Here is a 22031-nt window from a genome sequence, read left to right on the forward strand (position 1 = left end):
TGACATTGTATGTGACATTTGGCATTGACAAATCAAAAAATGAAAAACTAAACACTGCAATTGCAAAAAATAAATAAAAAATTCTTAATTTACTTAATAGAAGATTAGAAGTAAAAAAGTAGAAGTAAAGAATTTTTAGCTGCAGCATTTTTTCCCAGTAGGAGCTGTAACTGTTTTTTGGTCTGAGAGTTGAGCTGAACAAAAGCTTCTACATACTGTATATATATAAGTACATATAAGTATATATATATATATATATATATATATATATATATATATATATTCTCTTTTTTCTGATTATTCTGGTATTTTGCACAAAGAAAGGCTTTTTAAAATCTTCATTGACTTTGAACAGACAAAGTGTTCTTAGATTTATTCTCAAACAGTGAAATTTATAGAAAAGGTTACTGATCCGTCTATACTGTGAATTTACATATTTACTTTCAACTGTATGCCTGTGTTATGGCTGTACTATGATCTTTAGTGCATTACAGAGGACTACTGTTCAAACAGCAATCATACAATAGCACATAAAATACAAATTTAAAGTGCAGATGTCATAAATATGCTAAATAGGATATGACATCATTAAATGACATTTAGGAAACAGTGTAGCATACCCCAGTTCCATTCCCCTGGGAAGTTTTGGTAGCACCAACTGCTGTTTTTCACTCTGTTTGCAGGATGGCCTCAAATAAACAACCATCCATGCAAACCCACACACACACCCAACAGCAACACACACATTTCATCTTAGAAATAGCAAACCCTTAGGTTGTGGTCAAGTTAGGTCAGACAAATGCAGAGATGCAGACATTCGTTTTCATTCATTAATTGGGTTTTACCACATGTCTGAGATATTAGCTGAGACCACCATTAGCTAATTCAATTTACATAATGAAACTCAGACCACACTGTCCGTTCCTTTAACTGTCAGACACTTGAAAAGCTAATTTTATTATCCTACTACAGCTTACATTAATACAAAGAAAGATGTTTAGCAGCAGCGACAGATGTAGTTTAGTAGTCGGAACAAAATGTGATTCCCTGACTGTTCCCTTAGTTAGCAATCTCTTGGAGTGGTGTCCTCTGTTGTTTTTCTTTTTTTAGATATGAATTTAAAGTACTATTACTAGATGTGTAATGAAATGTGTATTAGATGTGTTATGTTAAAATTACACCTTGGTGAGCACCAGGGTTTTAAATCGGATTGTTTATTTTATGTGGGATTTTATGAAAGGAAACAAGGAGACATCTTATTTCACCTTATTCCAACGGGTGGAAAAAATTGAAACATTGAGTTGTTTACCAAATAGAACTCTCTGAAAATAAACCATTTGTCAAGGTAAAGGCAAAAGCCTCAAAAGGCTAAGTGCAACTGTAGATTACACTTGATTATATAAAGCCTGCATAGGCAGATAGGTAATTTCATAACATTTTCTGTAATTACTATTTGCAGGTCTTCAAGGCATGTCTTTGTTTTTATTTAATTCGCTTAATTGAATATTTTCAAGTACTTGATAATATTTTTCCTAAACCTAAACTACATAAAGACATGTTATGTTGTCAAATTCAATGTAAAGACAGATAGCAAAGGCATACGCAGTGGATAAGACTGAATGAATTAAATGTATGGAGTGATCTACTTTACAGCAATAGTCTTAAAGAAAAAAAAACAAACAAAATAATATACGTTGAAAAATTAAATAAATACGTTTCTTTTTTTTTTCTTTTTCTTTTTCTATCTGGGGGGATCAGCAAAGCTTTGTTCATATGTGACTCATTTTCAGCGTGCACACATTGAAAATGCTGTTCATTCTCTGACCCCAGACACAGTTTTTCGGCTGAAACTGACTTCAGTGCTCCTTTGGAGGGAGGGCCCGCATCAACACTCGCTGAAAACAGTAAACTAAGAACAATGGGTACTTTTACAAGTTGTTGTCAAAGTCTCTAACAACACAGAAAAAAAGTCACTAGATTTGTCTCTAGATGCTCACAAAGCCATTAACTTTAGCCACTACTGTTTAAAAGGGATAAACAGCTACGGCACATTCACTGGTAGGGAATAAATATTAGTGATATACTTTACATTGACGTACAGCTGCACAGCTGCAGCCCACTGGCGGTCTTTAACTTGAACGACAGTACACACTGACGGGGATATGGTTTGAACAGCATATACAGGAGAATGATTGACATAGTTAAGGCATTCCCTCTGGCTCTGATCAGTTGTTTCTGACCAGGAGCGGTGTGTTTCTGCAAAAGTCAGGAAAACCCCTGGGAGGAAGGAGAAAAGCTTGTTTTTTTCACAGATTATATATCAAATATGTTACTGTCAGGACATAGTGACAGTTTTAGCTTACATATTATATCTTTAAACTGAACGTTTTTTGTGTATTATTGAACAGTATCATATATATATATTTTTTTTTTATCTACAATATTCTTCCATTCTGCATTAAGGTGGTCTTTGACATATAAATTTCGGTCCTAATTTTGAATCCAAGTCTGCAAGTCAACTTTTTATTAGAAAAGGTACTTGTAACTCCTTGTCTGTCAAGCTTGGACTAAAGTCCCCCATTTTAAGTGTAGACTAATGAAAGGTTGTAATGCTATAAAAAATGTCTCAGATAAGGATCCTACATACTACATTGCTGCTGCATATTTACTGTTTTTCTCCTCCATAATCACAGTAGCTTAAGGTCAAGTCATAAAGTTCTCCAGCCGTAGATTCTAACAATAGTCAAGGTTCATCTAAAGTTCCCCATGAGACCATTGCAGCAGAATAACCACCTCCATGCATGGGTACAGGTTTAATCCCTTGTAAAACCTATTGTCTCAACCATACTAGGGCTGCAACTAATGATTATTTTGCAAGTCAATTAATCCATCTATCCATAAATTTTCTTCCGCTTTATCCGGGGTCGTGTCGCAGAGACAGCAAGCAGAGATGGCCAGACTTCCCGATCCACATACACCTCCTCCAGCTGCTCTTGGGGGACCCCGAGGCGACACCAGGCCAGCTTTAGAGATGTAGTATTAACAGACAAATAAGATTTTATCTTAAATGCAAAATGTTTACATATTTTTTTTTTTTTTTTACAGTTTTGGTATAATTGCTGCCCAAGGTGGGTTGCTCTGTCAGCTAAAGGCACATTTTAGGTTCTCTAGTCCCTAGTTAACTATTATTCAATTACTAAATTAGTTAATGATTTTTTAAATCATGGATTTATCACGATTAATCCAATTAATTGTTTCAGCCCTAAACCATTCCTAAAAACCTGTTCAGTGTGAAAACATCCGGGTTGGCCAGTTTATCCAACTTGATGCTTAATCCAGACATCAAAGATTGTTTTGGGGGCTGTTTGCTGTTATCTAGAACTCAGTGTGGTGCTGTATGATGCTAATTTGCATATTAAATAACCAGAAAGTATTTATATCTTTTGTGTCATATTCAAATGAACAAATTTTTTTTTTCAAAATATCGTATTAAATAACTTGAATCAGTAAGGGGTTTAAAACATGCACTCTTTGGGTACACATGGCTTCCTGTATTGAAAGGCCTGTAGTGATAGATCTAATTTTCTGTAAACAACACCTAACTCTAACTCACATTTTATCATTTCACCCTAGTTGCACTTTTTTGATATAAGTTAAGCTGTATTTTTCTTGCTTTAAATTTTTCTTAGATACATCTATGCTTAATGTAAGTTACCCAGATTTTATGAAAATAAACCTTTGGTCTGAGATAGTCTTGCAATTTGGATTATTGATTCTATTATCAGTAGAAGCATCTTTTTTTTAAATATACCTTTGTATTATGTATCATTATTTTACAACAAAGAGACTAATTAGATGTACTTATTTGATGTAAATTGTATGGGCACATAATCCTAGCATCTGCTCCAATAAAGAAATGATAAAAGAAGACATAAAAACATGCTATCGGCAGCTTTTTAAGTCAGCGTTCATCCCAAATTAGTCTCTGTATCCTATTACCACCTAAATAGGTCCTGAAGACATGTCTCACTTTAAATGCTTTCCCTCTGCGCCTTGAAGTCATGACAGGCACTTTAAATTGATATGTTTTGTCTACTTGTGGTTTTCCCCTCTGAGAGGCTTGAAGCTGCATCAACTGGTCTCTGCCACTGACTAATTGGCTGTTTTGCAAACAGGCTGCTGCAAAGGTTTATGTTCAACCATGTTGTGTTTGCTTGTGGTCCCACAGAGCGCAGCGTCCTGCAGAGTCCCGCTTTCACCAAACAGCCAGGCAGCATTGTGTATCCTGTGGAGACCGTGGGGAACAACAGGGAGGTGGTATTCAGCTGCGAGGCCCAGGGTACCCCACCTCCCACATACCGGTGAGTCTGAGAAACCTCATATTTTTTTAGTCGGCAGCGATTCTCCATTAACAGTGCCAGATCTGCTGACAGTTCAAATATCAACATATTGCACACAGGTGTCTGAAGCACTCCTCCTTTGCATTTGTTCATCTCTGAATGGCAATAAAGATAAACTAATGGAAAATAAAATAGTCATAAAACCTGTAGCAGACTAAGACACGATCAGAAATCCTGATACTGCGAGGCGGATCATTTCCCAATATGTTAAAGGCTCTTCATATTTTCCCTAAATCAACAGTTTCCTAGATTATAAGAGACTCTGTATTCCAAGACAGAAATATTACAAGCACCACCGCCAGAAAAAAATCCTTCCTTTTTTTTTTCTTTCACATTTTGCTTCATTACAGTCTAAAACATTTTCTTATATTTTTTAAACCTTTTATTATTTTTGCCTTTTTTTATTATCTTTGTGTGTAAAAAATGTGGGCACTATGTAAGTAAAAATTGTTATTGATGTAAGCAAAGTAAGAAAACAGCTTCTTGCCAATCCTTAGCTGCTAGTTATGCTAAGTATGCATTTATTTTCTGTTGCTAAATTAGTGCAAACTACCTCTGGTCATCTAGTTCACAGTTTCAAATGCTTGAACTGATCGAAGTTAATTTGAAGTACTGCAACTTAATACAACTTCTTTTAAACTGAGATTTAATAAACATTTTTGTACACTGATAAATTTCAAATCGATGTTTTAATACCTTTTCTTTTTACTTTAGAATTACAATAGCACCTAAACTTGACTGAATTATTTTACACCAATTACACTAATTTATTATTTATTTATTATTGATGAAATTAATAAGAAGTTAAATGTAACGGTCAGAGACTTTCTTGGCATTTTCCTATGAAATAGATGAGATTTGTTTGGTTGGTTTTTATTAAAAGCTTCTTCAGCTCTTTATTTCTCCAGTTTTTACAGCTAATGGTTGCAAGGCAGAAAAAAAGATTGTCCTATGCTGTAATATTATGCAGAGTAGATTTTAATTATGCCCTTGGATTCTACTTCCCATTCAGCGTGAATGAAAACGCTCCAGGCTTTGTTTCCTGATGAGCCAACAAGACAGTCTTGGCTTGTTAGCTACAGCTCTGGAAAATAACTCACATATATCCTTTCGCATCATGCCTGCCCCGATCGGGATCAGAAAGCTGCGTCTTGTGGCTTGTGTTTTGTAAAGAGTATTTTTTTATCCGACCCCCTGCTGGAAACGAGCTGGGTATCCGTTGCTTGGGAAAGCATGTTGAGCTCTGCATGCAATCATCCAGTTCATAATCTTTCTACTCTTTTAATTTTCCCCTCACATTGCACAGTTCTTTTTTGTTCCAGAACTGTTGCGAGTTAAAGTTGAAGTTAGTCACGCTTGCTAACAGAAATGACAGGGATAAACTTTGAAAGGATTGCAGTGGTTCATGCTTGGGACAAGGCCAGCTTTAAGTTTTGAACTAATCAGCTCAGTCTTGTCAGGGTTGCTGTGTCTTCCTTTTAAAGCTTCTGTTTACAACTAAACAAAAGTTGCAACAGGCATATGAGAGCTAAGTCAAAGTCAGTATTTGATGATCAGCTGTTATTCATAAGGAAATTGTAACAATGCAGGAATGTACATGTAATTTAACAGCCATCTAACAAAACACCATTGGGCAACGTTAGTGGAAATGTTCTTAAAAGAGATTATAAAAAAAAAACATATTAAAACCAGAAATCCTTTTTCAAATAATTTTAACAAATCTAAAGTGAAAAAAATCAATTAGGTCCCCTGACAAGTAGGCTGACCTTCCTTCAGGTAGGTCTTGTACAGGTCTAGGATAAGGAAAAAGCATCCAACATTGTAGATCCCGTGAAAGTCTAAGGACTTTACCTTCAGGTCAGATCTGTAGAGTATGTTTTGTAAAAAATCAGCAACCAGTGAGACAGTTTCTTCCCCTGGCTGTCTCTCTGATAAACACAATTAACACCTTAGAAATGGAAAAATCAGCCATACTGGTGTAAAAAGAAAGAAAAAGACAAGACTTCACAATTCCCTGCCTCCCTTTTAATTTTCTTTAAATAAAAAAAAAAAAAAAACGATGTAGATTATATAAAGTATTTATACCTCATGTCTGAACTCTTTCAGTGCTTTAAAATTAAAATCCATTAACAATTCCGGCTTTACATAACAGAGTTTTGGTCAATGATCTCATTATGCTTGTTGCAGAAATATTTTTTCTCTTATAACTTATTAACTTTTATGGAAATTTATAATGTATTAAAATTACAAAAGTATACAAAGGAAAAACTTTGAAAGAAAAAAAATAGCCTTATAAAGACCCCTCATAGATGGAGACCAAACATATTGAGACAGACAAGGAACGCTTTAAGTCAAGATTAAAGACAGCAAGGGGTAGTAGTCTTTTAAGGCTGCTAAAATAGCATGCTTTAAGAAAGCCATTAAAAGTTTTGTGTTAGAGGAAAAGGAGCACTACAGGAGACTGTGTGCTCTTAGATTTCCTTTTCATTCTCTATAGAAACTGTTCTGAAAAGAAAAGTGGGACAATATTCGTTGTGACATAAAATACACCTAACTAGTTGCAACAAAAGCTTAAAAACCATTAAGCTTGATGTTGCATTTACCCAAAAATGTGTTTTCCACAAACCAGAGCAATGAATTTACATGTTATCCCTATGAACAAGCTTCAATCGTTTATGAAGAAATATTTTTAAAGTTCCATAATAAACTTTTATGCTTTATCACATCATGATAATGAATCAGGGACTGGATGATGTGGCTGCATCTCAGGGTGAAGAAATGCACTAGATACTAAGCCTTTTTTTCTCCATTAAAACTTTAAAAAGATAAAGATTAAAAAAAGATTTTAAAAAATTGACATAAAATGAAGAAAAGATTGTTCTTTTAGAGGTTTGTGGCTGGCTTTTAAAATAGCTACTCTAATTTAGCCCCTAAAATGACTTATATTATTCAATATTTGTCGCTGATCTATCGCTGTCCTACTCCTTAATTCAGGGTGGGGCACAGCCAGCCACAGCAATGCCCACATTTAACCATAAATAAGGCAATCCATAGGCATTAATGCAAATTATTGAGGAGAAAATAATGCAAAAATAAAGTTTAGCCATAAGAGAAAAAGATGTGTTGATGAATACGTTGGAGATGACATAAAAAAAAAAAAAAAAAAAAAAAAAAAAAAAAAAAAAAAAAAAAAAAAAAATTATGAATGGGTACAACTCATAGTCTGTTGTATGGGGTGATCATATGAACAATGTCATTCAAGATGGCAGTCAGTAATGTAAATTAACAATGGCTGCTATATCGCAGTCCTTTGGACCATTTCATGTTTTCAAGCACATTTCACACTAAAGCTTTGATTTCTAAGAAAGAAAAAGATTGAAATGTGCTGTACCTCATGCAAACATTTTGCAGAGAGAGGAAGCTGTCGATAAAGATAATGATCAACTTTATAGGATCTGAAACTCCAGCATATAAGTTAATTCGTTGTTGATTATCTTTAACACGTTTGGGGAGATTCACACAGGTAAAAGACAGTTACGGACTAACTGTAATATATATATATATATATATATATATATATATATATATATATATATATATATATATATATATATATATGGATAAGTAACACACTGTACTATCAAATTGGGCAAAGAATACACTTGTTTAGATTAGACCAGATCTGTTTGATCTGCATTAAGAGGACTTTGGCATATAGCCATTAACTAGTCGTCATCATAAACCTGGCAATCAAGTTCTCTCCCTATTCTCCCATTAACAAGGTCTCTCAGCAACGCCTGTATGTCCATATGCAGCATTGTGCATGGTTGTCATGAGAGTCCTTAAATATTTACAGTTATTGGTGTGGTTGTTGCACAGCTTGTCACAATTTGTAGATTATTCTCTGGTTTACATAAATCGTTTTAAATAGGTAGAGGAAGCCAATGGTGAGGTAACATTTAAATATTTGACAAAATTTGATTTAGAATGAAAAAAAAAGATGGCTCAGAAAACTTTGTTTCTATACTTTATGTGACAGCTCATTATGTGAAGTAGCTGCTCACCACTGTAACTATATGCTGGAGTTTCAGATCCTATAAAGTTGATCACTATCTTTATCGGCAGCTCCTTCTCTCTGCAAAATGTTTGCATGAGGTACAGCACATTTCATTCTTTTTCTTTCTTAGAAATCACAGCTTTAGTGTGAAATGTGTTTTTGCATGTTCATAAAGGAGAACCCAGATCTCTCCATCTTCAAGCTCCTTTACTCCAATTCTATTTAGTTGTTGATGCAATTAAAATCAAAGGTACATATGTGCATAAAAGCCAGTGGAAAATTAAACCTGGATGCCAACTGTGTGCTGTAAAAGTACAGTCTGTATTGACGTGTTATATAAATTCAAAGTATTGCATGGTGCCGCCTTCTTGGGCTTCTATAGCTCAGCGTAACATCAGTTAATCAGTTTTTGTTCTTAGATGTGTACTTAATGATAAACTAGCTCACTGTGTAATACCAATATCTGCAAAATTGGGACTCATCATAGTATGCTATGGCAGCATCGTGATCTGGGTTTTCTTTGCTTCTATCCTCTCATGTAACACCTGGAATGCAGAAAGCAGACATTGGATTTCTTATTGTCAATGTAAATCAAGATGTGTAAAAACCAACTTAAGATTAAAATAGAGATTAAAATGCAGTTTTGGTACTCAACTTCTTCTCCAAAGAGATTTGAAGTACTTTTTCTAAAGCAACACTGGATAACTTTTCACCTGAGTACTTTTTTCGAGGTTATTACACACCAAGTGCTATTCCAGTACTTGGTGCGTATCAATGCTCAGTGAGGTCAGCCCTTTTCAGAAATGTTCCTATGTAACTTGGGAGGGTTGGATCTATCGCTGAATGCATCATGTGACCTACAGTGCCACGTTATGGCAGTATGAGCTACCCTTAGACATCAGAGCTAACTAAGCTAAAAGTGGTTTATTAATTTTGTACCTGTGCAGTGTTGCCTGTTGCTTCCAGGGGTGTTAAACCTTTAAATTTCAGGTTTACCATCCCTATTGGCTAAACATTACACATAGTTGATTTAAGGTAAATAGGTTAGTTGAGATTTTATTTTATTTTTTTTTTTATATTGCAATTAAAAAATATGGAATGCTATAATTAAATCAACAGGTCCTTTAAAAAAAAAAAAAGAAGTCTAAGGGTTTTCAATGATTTCAGTTTCTCCCAGGATATTTTATTTGTTTTTCTGTTAAACTGAACAGCATCTATGGAATATAAAAAGTGGTATATGTATTATATTTATAGATCTTCAAGTGTTTATTTCATAAAAGGCAGATTTCTTTACAGAGGTTTAAAAACATTGAAGATTCACTGTGGATGTTGCTGTAGGAGATGTAGCATTGTACAATGTGTCATGGTATTTTAAAGCACAAGGACCAAACAGACTGGGCTGTATTAAAAGGCTCATAAGCCAGATGGTGTGATATTTTGCTACTGTTGTACACAGCCAGTTGTCACATGATTGGATAAAGCATGTGCCTAACAATTCAAACTGCTGTTGTGGCCAGCTTGCCATTATTAATCACTGTAAACAGATATATTAAATTCTCCCTTCAACATGTGTTTGATGTATTTCTCTTCTCTGCTTCGCATAGAAGAGACACACGACTGCGTCTTGCGGGTCAGAGTTCCCCTCATGCTGTGCCTGACACACTCAGTCGTTTTTGGAGTGGAAATGTGTTCGAGTTTCACAGAAAGTCTGAACATTGCTGAATAATGAATGCTCTCGAAGTGAGAGGAGTTGTTATAGGGCTCTACAATTTGCTACAGAGGGACAATAGCAGCTTTTGGTGAGCAGTTATTTCTAACTATCTTCACACTCGGCTGGCGCAGACATTTGCTCTGTGGAACATTTAGAAAAAAGCCCTCATTCGGACTGAGTTAATTCTTCCAGATCCAGTTTGCAGCATGATCCCTCTCTGAGATAAATAAAAAGAAAAAATTTCAAGGCCAATTGCGGTAGCCATTCTCTTCAAAATTTTAGAAAGAGCCAGATAAAGAGCTGAAGTGATGATTGGCATAGAAAATCTCTCGCAGCATTTGGTTTTCAAGCTGCCGCCGATTAAACTGTTTATCTTCTGTTACAATGCAGCCTCTCTCTGAGCAATTACAGCTGTGTAAAAGGCTGCTTCTGTATTAGATTGAAATCCTTTTCAAAGAGAACGTGAGACTCCTATCTGTGCATGATGCCTGAATGTCACCTGCTTCTTCCACTTCCTGCCAGCTTTGCTGCTGTTTTCAGGTCCAAGGTGTTCGTTCACTTTGGGAATATGTTGATGTCTTTCTGTTTGCTGCAAATGAATCTCTGCTCCTGTCTTGTGGGAAAGCATCCTTCTCCCACAGGCTTTTGTGTGTGTGTGGTAATAAGGCTCTGAGAGTGTGCACTTACTTATAACTGAACTGGAGAAGGGCCAGAAAAAAAATACTGTGATGCACATTTTTCCTATTAAAAGAAAAACGTCTTTAAAGTTGCTCAGTGAGTGCAGACATGCTCCGACCCACAAGAATTCTGCTGTTTGTTAGACATTTGATTGCAGCAAGGCGGGTAGGCAGCACAGCCTGACATTGTTTTTCATGTAATCAGCCCCTGCTCACATTTTCTATGATGACCCTGCTCCTGCTCTACAGGCGGCCATGGACACGAGACTAAAAATAGCTGATTTTCCGTAACACAATTACAGATTATGTCTGTTATGCAGCGACTTGTGAAAGTATTCATCAGGTTTTTTTTTTGAGAACCAAGGAGCACAGCAAACAGGTCACAAAGAAAGTTGTGGAGATGCAGGCTTAAATTACAAATGCAAAATGTTTTCATAAGCTTTTAAAATCTCGTTGGAAACTATGAAAACTATCTTCTTAAAAGGGAGAGTGCAACACAACCATACCAGTGCACGATGTAAACATAAACCCAAACTGACAGGATGAGCATGGAAATCATTAATCAATGAAACAGACAGAAAGGCTCACAATAACTTTGGAGGAGCAACATAAATACAGACTTACTGTAGGGTGGGAGAACATGCTGATAGGAAATTTTGGCCTGTATACTATGCAAGAACAAGACATTTTGTTATTTTGTTGAAATGAGATGGAATCGCTATAAACAAGAACAGAATTCATTCTAGCCAGTCATTTTACACTCCACAAAATTTGGGTCAATGTCAACATTTTATGCAGCATTTTATATCAAACAATTTAACCAAAGTATTTCCCATCAAGAACCCCCCAAAAAAGTGATTAAGAACATCAACAAAAAATGTACCAGAGCCTGATTCTGTTGGAAGTTTCTTCCTGTTAAAATGTAAAAAAAAATTATCTACATTGTCACTACATGCATGCTCAGAATGAAGGATTAAGTCTGACAAATTGCAATTGAATATTTACTGTCGCCACATATTCATCCAAGAGGAGCCTATCCTGCTAATTAATGAGTTGATGCAATTAGCTGGGTTAGATGGATGGATGGATGGATGGATGGATGGATGGATGGATGGATGGATGGATGGATGGATGGATGGATGGATGGATGGATGGATGGATGGATGGATGGATGGATGGATGGATGGATGGTCTTTTTTACTTGGATCCGCAATAACAATTTAAAATAATTTCTATCAGCTTCTTAAATTTAATACATATCAAGCAAATAAAAAATTGCTTTGCAGGATATTTTCTGTAGGAATAAATGGGCTGTCACAACTCTAATCATTGCAGTCAGACACAATACAGGGGGATAAAAATGTCTTTGTTTGTACAACCCTTCAGTTGAGTCTTCACAAATCTCACCTTTAAGGAAGTGGCAACAGGCGCCACTTGGTGCCCTGGGGAATAAGAAAAAAAAAAACATTTATATTTAAAATTGTGCTTGAAATACACCATTAGATGTTAGCCTGAACATACCATCCGTATTGTGAAACAAAATGGTGGCATGGTCATGCTGTGGAGATGTTTCTCTGAACATGGGTTAGGAGATTAGTCAGAGTTGATGGAAACCCCGGGAGAAAAACTGTTTCAGGCTGAAAACGATAAGACTGGTAGAAGGTCCCCTTTATTACAATCCACTCAAACATATAGTCACAGGTAGAATAGTTTAGATCAAAGCAAAGACATGTAAACTGTGAAAAGGTTTAACATATAAAAAGCATTTTGAAAGCAAGAATTTAAAGCTGGCAAACTTGTTATGCCTTTAATGTGAGGTTATTTGAATTTAGAGATACAAAACATTGATATTAAGAAGAGCTGAGGGGTCACAAACCCAACAGCTGTGAACAGCTTCTGTTATTGTTTACAGAGGAGCTTTAACAAAGCCAATTTCTTAGCATCAATGTGTTTTCTCTTCCAAATAAAGCAGTACAATATTGTCCCATCTGTACCCAGTATCAAACAGAGAGAAATAAATGAAATGAATCAAAGCAGAAACACTCCAAGAATTAACTAGCAAAAATCACCAGGATGAAATCTTAATTGGACATTTTTTAAGATAATGTAGGATAATCTTTTCTTGCTTATTGATCTAGGAGGAATCTAATTGGACAGACTTCACAATCTAAAAACTTTATTTTAGTGGGATTTTGTTAAAAACTCTAGAAGATCTAGAGCAGAGGTTGGAAAATTAGCATTCTGGACAACTGTAAGTGGTGTCATTCATTTATCTGGTATTTATTAGAGAAGAAACCAGAAGAAAGACATTGAGGGAAAAAAGCCATTAGAAGTTTTTCACAGACAGGATCATGTAAGAAATACATAAAGCATTTAGAAATGTGCTGTGGTTATGTGAGAATAGAAGAGGCATGTGTTGGCTATAAGAAAAATACTATATTCAACTGAAAAAAAAGCACTACACATCACACTGGATGCACTATCCCCACCATTAAACATGGCGTCAGGAGGAATGATAGGATGTTTTTCTCTAGTTGGTACAGGGAAGCTGCTCCAACTTGATGAAAAGATTGGTGGAGATAAATACAGAGCAAAACTAAAAGAAAACCTAAGACTGATGTGAAGATCCATCCTCAATCAGAAATGGTGGAAATCAAAGCATACTCATTGAATTCCAGGACAATTTTGCATTTAATAACATTCATGAGAACTATGTACCTCTGCTGAAAGATTTGCCTATATGTTTTTAAATGTTTTTATTTTACATATCCCTGTTTAGGCCTTTTACGCATAGCATACACAGACGTGAATGCCTTTTTGTGCTGAGGAAGTATAACTCTGCAAAAAGGTTTCTCAAGATGGAATCCTTATTGGTTAACGGAATTATTTAATAACACCCGCATCTGGCATCAAAGCAGACTAGTTGCTATTGCCATAATAGTACCAAGTGTTTTTATGACCTTCAACCATTTGGATTATTTTGCATATTGGTCTGTGGATGTGTTGTAGATAAAGCCCCTGGAAAATGGCTAGTAGTTTATGGTTCATAGACTATAAACTGTGAATAATCACAATGTATATAAAGATTCATTTCAAGGCACAGGGTACAAATATATCCAGGTAGAGTAGCAGCCATTCAAAATGGCCTTCCCAGTTGAATGGCAACCCACTTCCCTGCAGCTCCCAGCAAAAGCCCCTCCAACTTCCAGGCACTGGCCTTCTCCTGGGCGTGCATTTTTTTTTTTACTCTAACTCCACCCTTTCACTTAATTACAGTCCCTAACCTGGAGATAACGTTTCTCTTTTGATCTTAATACCCATAATTAATATTTTAGTACAAAGATTGATGTTTTAAAAAGGAATTGTAGAGGACTAGCCAAGGACCAGCCAAGGGGCCATCAAAGAAGTGGGGACATTTTGAATGGCTACTACTGTAGCACCTTCTGGCCCTATTAGAGTGTATAATGGCTTGAAGCCATTTTTTAGATATGACTGATTTCCACCCGTGGGTGTTTCTTTTTAATAACATGGGGAAATTTGAGAGTCTGCTGCCATTTTAAGTGAATTATCCGCTTCGTTGATCACCCACAACACCGATAATAATCATGTGCACTGCTCTAGAATGCGCAAGTGTGTAGGTGAGCTTAAAGGCATTTGTTTTAATTGTCGAGCCAAAATGATTAAGTGGAAATTTTATGTGGTTGGACTTAGCTTTGGTAAGATGGATGGCTTGCATTTCTATCTTTTCTCCAACTCAAGTCCTTGGCACTATAATAGTTCACTGCTGCTAACATTAACACTAAACCTTAGGGCATGATTTCTGGGATCATCCCACCTTTAATTTCTCTCATGCGGAAACACAATTAAATGTACAAGTCAGGTTTTCCTCGTAGTCTGGAATGGGTCTGTTGCCCCAGTCTGAAATTACAACATTGATATGTAAATTTACATGTTAATTTTTCCCTCTTTTTTCATTCTTCTTTTTATCTGCTTTAGGTGGAAATTAAATGGTACAGAAGTCATTCCCAAAGCCGGGTCTCACTACAGCCTTTCTGGAGGCAACCTCAGAATCAGCCGTCTGAACAAAGACCAAGATGCCGGAACGTATCAGTGCCTAGCCTCCAACTCCTTTGGGACCATCGTCAGCCGAGAGGCCAGTCTAACCTTTGCATGTGAGTTAATGTTTTCTCACTTTTCTCTGAACAAACGTCTCTGGGATCTGTAGCTCTAAACCCAAAAATTGGGCAGAGGGGTGAAAAAAGAAAAAAAAAAACATAGTTGCAGCCGAGGATAACAATGTGCACTGTTCTTTAAGACATGATCAACATGCTGGGGGAGTTTCTCCCTAGGGTGTCATTAGCTCCCTCTGTGTGCTGACTGGAGTTTACAATAGTCAATGCAGCAGATCAAACATCAGCCAACAAAAAAGATGTGAAAGCAAAAAGCGAGTTACAGTAATTAAAAGAACTGCCACCAGTGATACTGGCTGCCACTAAAGAGCTTTTATTTACTTTTTTAACTGAATCCGCAGTTTCCTTTGGCTTCATATGTTTTTTCTTTTTTTTTCTTCCAGAATTTCTTTTGTGAGGGTTTAGAAAAAAAGACCTTAAGGCAGAGAAAACTATAAGACCTAAATGCAACATGTATCAAAAGTGGCGATAAGGCATGAACTGGGATTCTGATGGTGTGTTAGCAAGGGGCTCTGTTAATCAAACAGCTACAGGCAGACCTCAGAGAACAGTTTGCTGGGCAGCAGCCACTCTGTGCCTGAATTAACAACTATCCTCCAATAAGCATGTTGCCAAGGGAACAATGAGTTCAAACAGCAGACCTGAGTTCAGATGCCTTCTCTGTTCTGGGGAATCTCTCTCTTTCATAGCTGTCTGTGAGGTGGCCGGCTAGTCAGCTTACACATTTTCACCTACTCGGATGTACTTTACCACAGTCACTTTCATTTCTAATGTGAAAGCATGAAGGAGAAAAGCCGAGGAAATGTCATTTATATAGATTTTTCTACATATTTAAGCTGCTGAAAAGTTACGTTCCCTTCAGCTAGCTGTTTGGATCAGCAGGTTGGGTAGAGGGAGAGATACAGCAGTACATTAGGAGTCATCAACACTTCTAAATGAATGCAAGTGTTACTCCAATATTGCACAGGGCAGTCCTCCTGATGATACCATTATTGATGATAAGTTATGCTGTTCACATGCTTTGTATGCACAAATGAGGATTCACGTATCTCAGCATGTTGAATGATTAAGGTGGCTCTGACTGGAGCCCAAATCTACTTTCATATTCATGCAGCTAATAATTATTTCACCATTTGGGGACACTCGTAACACTGAATGCAGTAATAACCTTCAAATTTGTGAAGATAAGTTGATGATTAGGTGTAAAAAAAAAAAAAAGAAATGGACATAGCCTATTCTGTCCTAATATAATGGTGCTTTAACATGGTTGTAGTATTTTTACACCATAATCCCCTCATGTCTATTGACTAAAAGATATAAGTAACACCCAAACTTTATTGACATGATATATATATATTTCACAAAATTTGATTATTTTATGCTTATACTATGTTTTCAAAAAGTTTTAAAATGCTTGAAAAATGAGATGCAGTATTGCTCCTGGTGAGAAACAAAATTCATTTTTTTTGGTTTGCATCAGTAAATATCCCAGAGATCAACCTATTATTAAATAATGAAAAATGTTTTTCTTTGGATTATAAGTTTTTATGTGCCATAATTAAAAATTAAGAACTCAAGCAATTTTAATGTAGAGCTGCATCAACCAAAAATATTTACTTTGATTCTTTTTTGATATTTCAGTAATAAAAGGGTAAATAAAAATTAATTAAATTTAGGAACACCTATTTTGATGCTTAAATAAGGTGATAATTGTAAAGAAATTCTGTTAAATTTTTCTGTTTTCTGTTTTGACCTTTTGGAAAAAAAAACAAGAAAAAAAACACCCATATCCGAACTGGCACGCCAAATGTGATCATTTTTTTCTATCCCCTTTGACAATAAATAGAATATGACACAACTACTTTCTGTTACTAGGAAAAACTATTGCAGTGTTCTAGAAATGACTTGTTTCAAATATGCTTCCTTTGTTGCATTGTCAGTCAGTCTGCCTAATGGATGGAGATGTCTTAATACCTGTGGGTACTGCACATTGGGGAACAGCCTTCACTGAAAAACTACCTCTAAGGTTAAAAAAAGTTGAGAAAATGGGACAATATCAGGATAGTTTTGAACTATATTGTCACTATATCTTCTTTACTCTTATCCGTCATTCATTCAAGTTAATTTACTGACCCACACTGTTTGGTGGGTGGGACGTAAAGCCTGTCTATGGATTAGAATTCCTGCAAATATGAAATACAGGCAATACGAAAATACAATGGTTTTGAATTTTGAGAAAAGTTTAGAAACTTAACTTTGATGGCAGTTGGATCAATTTAACTGATCTAAATGCATTAAAAACAACAGTACTTATTTACACAATCAGCATCCTCAAACTCATTGATGGATTGTTTGACTGATCCTGGGGATTTTAACAGAGAGCCCCAGGCTGTGCATTCCTGGAACATCAGCGACTCAATAACTCCCCACTGTATGTGATCATTATTGGTTGGGTGAATTGATGACATTCCCAGCAAATGACTGATAACTGCTCAGATTAGATTCTGAGGTTTAGCATTTGGAGACAAGGCCACCAATCTGTCTCGGGCCATTTGTTTGGCCCCCTGGAGCTGTAGAAAGTCAATCCATGATCCGAGTCTGCTGGTGGATTTCCACTGTGATGGGCTGACAGTTCCATCAATTGTTGGGCTCTGACCTTACCAGTCTACAGTTGCTGTCACAGAGTCGGCGGGCGACACGCACTGTGTGTATGACTGGGTGTCATCTATCTTCTTTATTACTCATGGAATAGCTTAATTAACTCAAGACCATGATTGAATGGTGAGGACCCAAGTGAATAATTTAAAGGGCAACTGGTTTACTATAGTGTAATGTCATTATTTGTAGATGTTTAAAGGAATACCAGAAGACAAATCCCTGTAAAATCCATTAGCTGCTTTTGAACAATCAGAGCTTTACATTACTCCAGTTGTGTTTGTGATGGAGGTATGCTCAGCGTGAACCAGTGGTGTAGCCAGAAAATATTTTTACACTATAAAAATGAGAATTCTGTCATTGTTTGTCCTAAGTAAGATATTCTAAACTACGCCACAAATAATTTCAACTTTTCATTAGATTTTCAAGGGAAGTTGGGAAACCCCATGTGTGCATCATCTGAACGAGTTTTAACTATTCCAAACTGACCAGTCCCTGATACATATATATTTTCTTGCAACTGAGTACTTTGCAGTGTTTAGAATATAACAGATCATGCCAAAAATAATATGATAAATTTGTTTGTAGTTTTTTTAATTTTTTTTAAAGGCATTATCAATTTAATTAGATGAAGACTGAGACCTCAGTAGTTCAGCAAAGCTGTATTTCTAACCCTGCAGCCTATTTTCCTAAATTTAGCCTGTCCATGTTAAATGCTTCTGACCTAGCAAACAAAAGAAGTGCTTTTTTTTGGATGGATTTTGTGGATACTAACAAGCAACCGGCATCCAGCTCAACTCAGACACCAATGGCAACTTCAGGTGAAAAAAGTAATAAAAAAAAAAAAAACCTTGTTTAGTAGTATGGCGTGAGCTAAGAGAATGAGCAGAATGGTACAAGTTCTGTGTTTTGGCCATAGGTGGCAGTGTCATTAGAAAACTCTGTAATGCATCTTTAAGAATCCCAAGAATCCTCAACATAAATGGGCCTCATTTTTTGGTGAAAAGCATCAGTATAGAGTTATATATCTAAGAAAGCCCAATTTTTACTGAGTTATGGTTGATGTAAAATTAAAACTACATGACATGAAATATGATTCTTCCTACACAGAAACATGAACAAAATATATATATATATATATATATATATATATATATTTAAAGCTCCTGTGCTTTAACTCCTCCGTGAAATTCACACCTTTAACACTCACACAAGAAGTGAGGTTTCAGCTCCAGTCCAACTGCTCCATGGTAGAGATCAAAATCTTTCCGTGGTAATGAGAGCTCTAAGTAAAATTGAAGTGTGATTTTGACATTAGACTGAGCCTACTCACACCTCTAATAAGCCAAGCAGCAACTGGAGCTGTGCGAGTCAAAATCTAAGTCTGATAAAGCATCCACTATGCAGTTCTGCTGTTTGAAAGATTGCCTAATCTAAATTCTGATCCTAATCTAGTGTCTTTTTAAGTAATATAGGTGTTAAACCATCAGTCAGGATGTGTTTATCACAAAGTGGAAACATCTGATGAAGGGTTTTAAAGCTGTATTCTGTAAAACATTCTGTACTACATATGCTCTACCACTTGTGCAATTTAATTTCTTTAAAATAATATGAAATATGGCACACTGGCAAATTGGAAATATTTATCCTTTATTTACACAATTTGCTGTTTGATTTTTTGATTGTTAATTGAATATAGGAACAATATAACAAAGCAGAAATGTTAGACATTTGTTGACAAAAAACAGGTCAGTAGAACTAAACAAATTTATTTTTGTATGCTCTTTAGAGATGCACAAATTAGAGATTTTCTGATTTCTGGTATCTAGTTTTTCTATTGCTGTTTTTTAGAATGGAGCTGTTAGTTATTTAATGTATATTACTTGTTAGTTAACAACTATGTTATCTAAAGAGTGTTGATCCTTACCTTATCTCTCAGGCCCAAATCTACTAAGATCCCAAACAAGGAATGCCAGAAAACATTTATGTAAATTAGTGGTTAGACATGCTGTAGTGAGATTCGCTTAAAATAAATAAGGTTTAGCAAAAATTATTGAATGTCAATGTTAAAATCTGAAAAACCGATTTTGTCAGCACCAAATATTGAAAACCAGCATAAGGCTATGATAATTTATAGAAGGCAAGTGCTTCATACGGAGCCTGAAAAGGAACGTAAGGAAAGGATTCAGGGGGGAAAAAAAATCTATTTCAAGCACAAGATATGAGTGCACACTCTTGGGTACAATTTGGATATTTTATTGTCTTGCTTTTGTTTTTGTTTTTTTCTTTCCACTTAAAATTACCTTTAGATTGTATTTATATTCACTTTTTTTATATATATAAATTTAAGTACCTTTGTTTTTAATTCTGTTTTAATTGCATACATTTTGCCTTCAATCCCACAGCAGTATCTGTCCCTCGCACATTTATTTTTACATTGCCTGTTTTGGGATTTACAGCAAATAAAAATGCAGCCTTCTCCTGGCTTTGGAGAAACTCTCCTTCAGTGCATCCAGACATAACAGTGTTGTGCCATAAAGTAATGGTAAAGTGGAATTATAATCCTGCAGCAAATAATTTGTATCCTAGTTAGATAATAAGTATCTACATTGGTTATTTTTGACAGTGCAATGTGTTTACCAATGCTTAGACTCTCTCTCTGTGTGAGAGAGAAATTAAACCTGTGATTCATTTTTGGTCTGATAAATTGCAGTGTTTGTAGTAACAAGTGGCATTTGAATATCATCTTATTAGTATTTCGTATGTTGTGATGGTCAGTATATGTTCTAAATATTAAAGTTTCTAAACCCTGTCTACTTTTTCATAACCTTCCACAGCTAAGAGACATTGAACATTCTAATTTATAAAACAGAGCCCCTTATTTATACTAGATTCAGCTATGCTGATTTTCTCTTAAGTTTGCTTTAGCTTTTTCTTTTCACCTCTTTTTAACTTTGGCAGAAGCCTCTTTTTCATACTATTCAAAACTGATGATAAAACCTTACCATCAAACCTAGAAAAATACATAAAATAGTGAAAGAATGTAACAACCAGTATCAAGTCTAGCTTTCTGTTCTAGATTTCTGAATAAACATCCTTCATGTTCCTTTATAAGAGCAGAGCGCTTTGTGCTTCTTCTGACTTATTTTCTTAAGACTTCAGTGACACTAAGCGAGATATTGATCTTCTTTGAAGAACTTCCACACTGAAAAGTGTTGTGGTTACCTTGACCAGCTTAAGTTTACATATAATGCGTCCACCATGTGAAAAACTATAAACATTTTATGTCTTCATTGTTTTCCTAACGGAACAGATAGACGGATCGGTGCAGCGTCGGCAGTGATGCGGTCGCTGTATAGGACTGTTGTGGTGAAGATGGATCTGAGTCGGGGGGCAAAGCTCTCAATTTACTGATAATCTACTAATCTACGTTCCCACCCTCACCTATGGTCATGAGATCTGGGTGAGGACTGAAAAGGAGTTTATTTTGTAGGGGTGCTAGGCGCACCCTTAGAGATCGGGTGAGAAACTCAGTTATCCAGGAAGAGCCCAGAGTAGAGTCGCCTCCCTCTACGTCCAAAGAAGCCAGCTGAGGTGGCTCAGGCATCTGTTTTGGATGCCTACTGGTTGCCTCCCTCGGGAGGTTTTCCAGGCATGTCCTATAGGGAGGAGGCCTTGTGGAAGGCCCAGGACATGCTGGAGGGACTATGTCTCTAAGCTGGCCTGGTGTCACCTCTGGGTCCCCCCAGAGCAGCTGGAGGAAGGTTGCATCGATCAGGAAGTCTGGGCGTCTTTGCTTAGCCTGCTGCCTCCGCAGGCTAAGCAACCAGGCCCCGGATAAGTGGAAAGAAAATAAATTTATGGATGGATGGATGTTTTCATAAACTAGTTTTTGGCGCATTTCTATTTTCAAAGTTTGAGTCTGGCTAAAAATCATCAAATTTATTAACAAAAACAAAACAAAAAAAAATCATCACAAATAACGTCCCCATTGTACCTGCTTTTTTTTTTTGTTAGATCTGAAACACGTCAAACTGTCAGATATTAGGCTTTCAGTAAGAACATAAACCAGGGTAGCTCATCTTTACACAATGCCTGTGGTCTAACTATGGATATTATTGCATTAATAAGCTGTAAAATTGTGTTTTTTCAGGTGTGCACATTACTTAGACTTGATTAATCAATATGCAACCATAATGTTAATAGCTTTTTTTTTTTGTTTTGCGTCTAACTCCACATCCACATCTACTTCTAGCTGCAGGAGGGCACTGTTTTCTAGCTGTTGAGCTGTCATAAACTTGCCGCTTAACACACACAGCCTTATCAACTCCAACATCAATC

At 36.1% G+C, this 22031-nt stretch overlaps 1 protein-coding gene across 2 annotated transcripts in view; it reads left to right on the forward strand.

Moving 5' to 3' along the window:
• The window catches only part of cntn4 (contactin 4), a 266498-nt gene that overhangs the window by 90074 nt on the left and 154393 nt on the right, over positions 1–22031 (forward strand). For both annotated transcript variants that reach the window (XM_038289034.1, XM_038289035.1), the window contains exons 3-4: positions 4229–4361; positions 14842–15017. In XM_038289034.1, coding sequence (XP_038144962.1) covers positions 4229–4361; positions 14842–15017 — 309 coding nt within the window. The remainder of the gene's footprint in view (positions 1–4228; positions 4362–14841; positions 15018–22031) is intronic.

This window comes from Cyprinodon tularosa, unplaced genomic scaffold (genome assembly GCF_016077235.1).
Source record: "Cyprinodon tularosa strain WSP-4 unplaced genomic scaffold, ASM1607723v1 ctg261, whole genome shotgun sequence".
Lineage (NCBI taxonomy): Eukaryota > Metazoa > Chordata > Actinopteri > Cyprinodontiformes > Cyprinodontidae > Cyprinodon > Cyprinodon tularosa.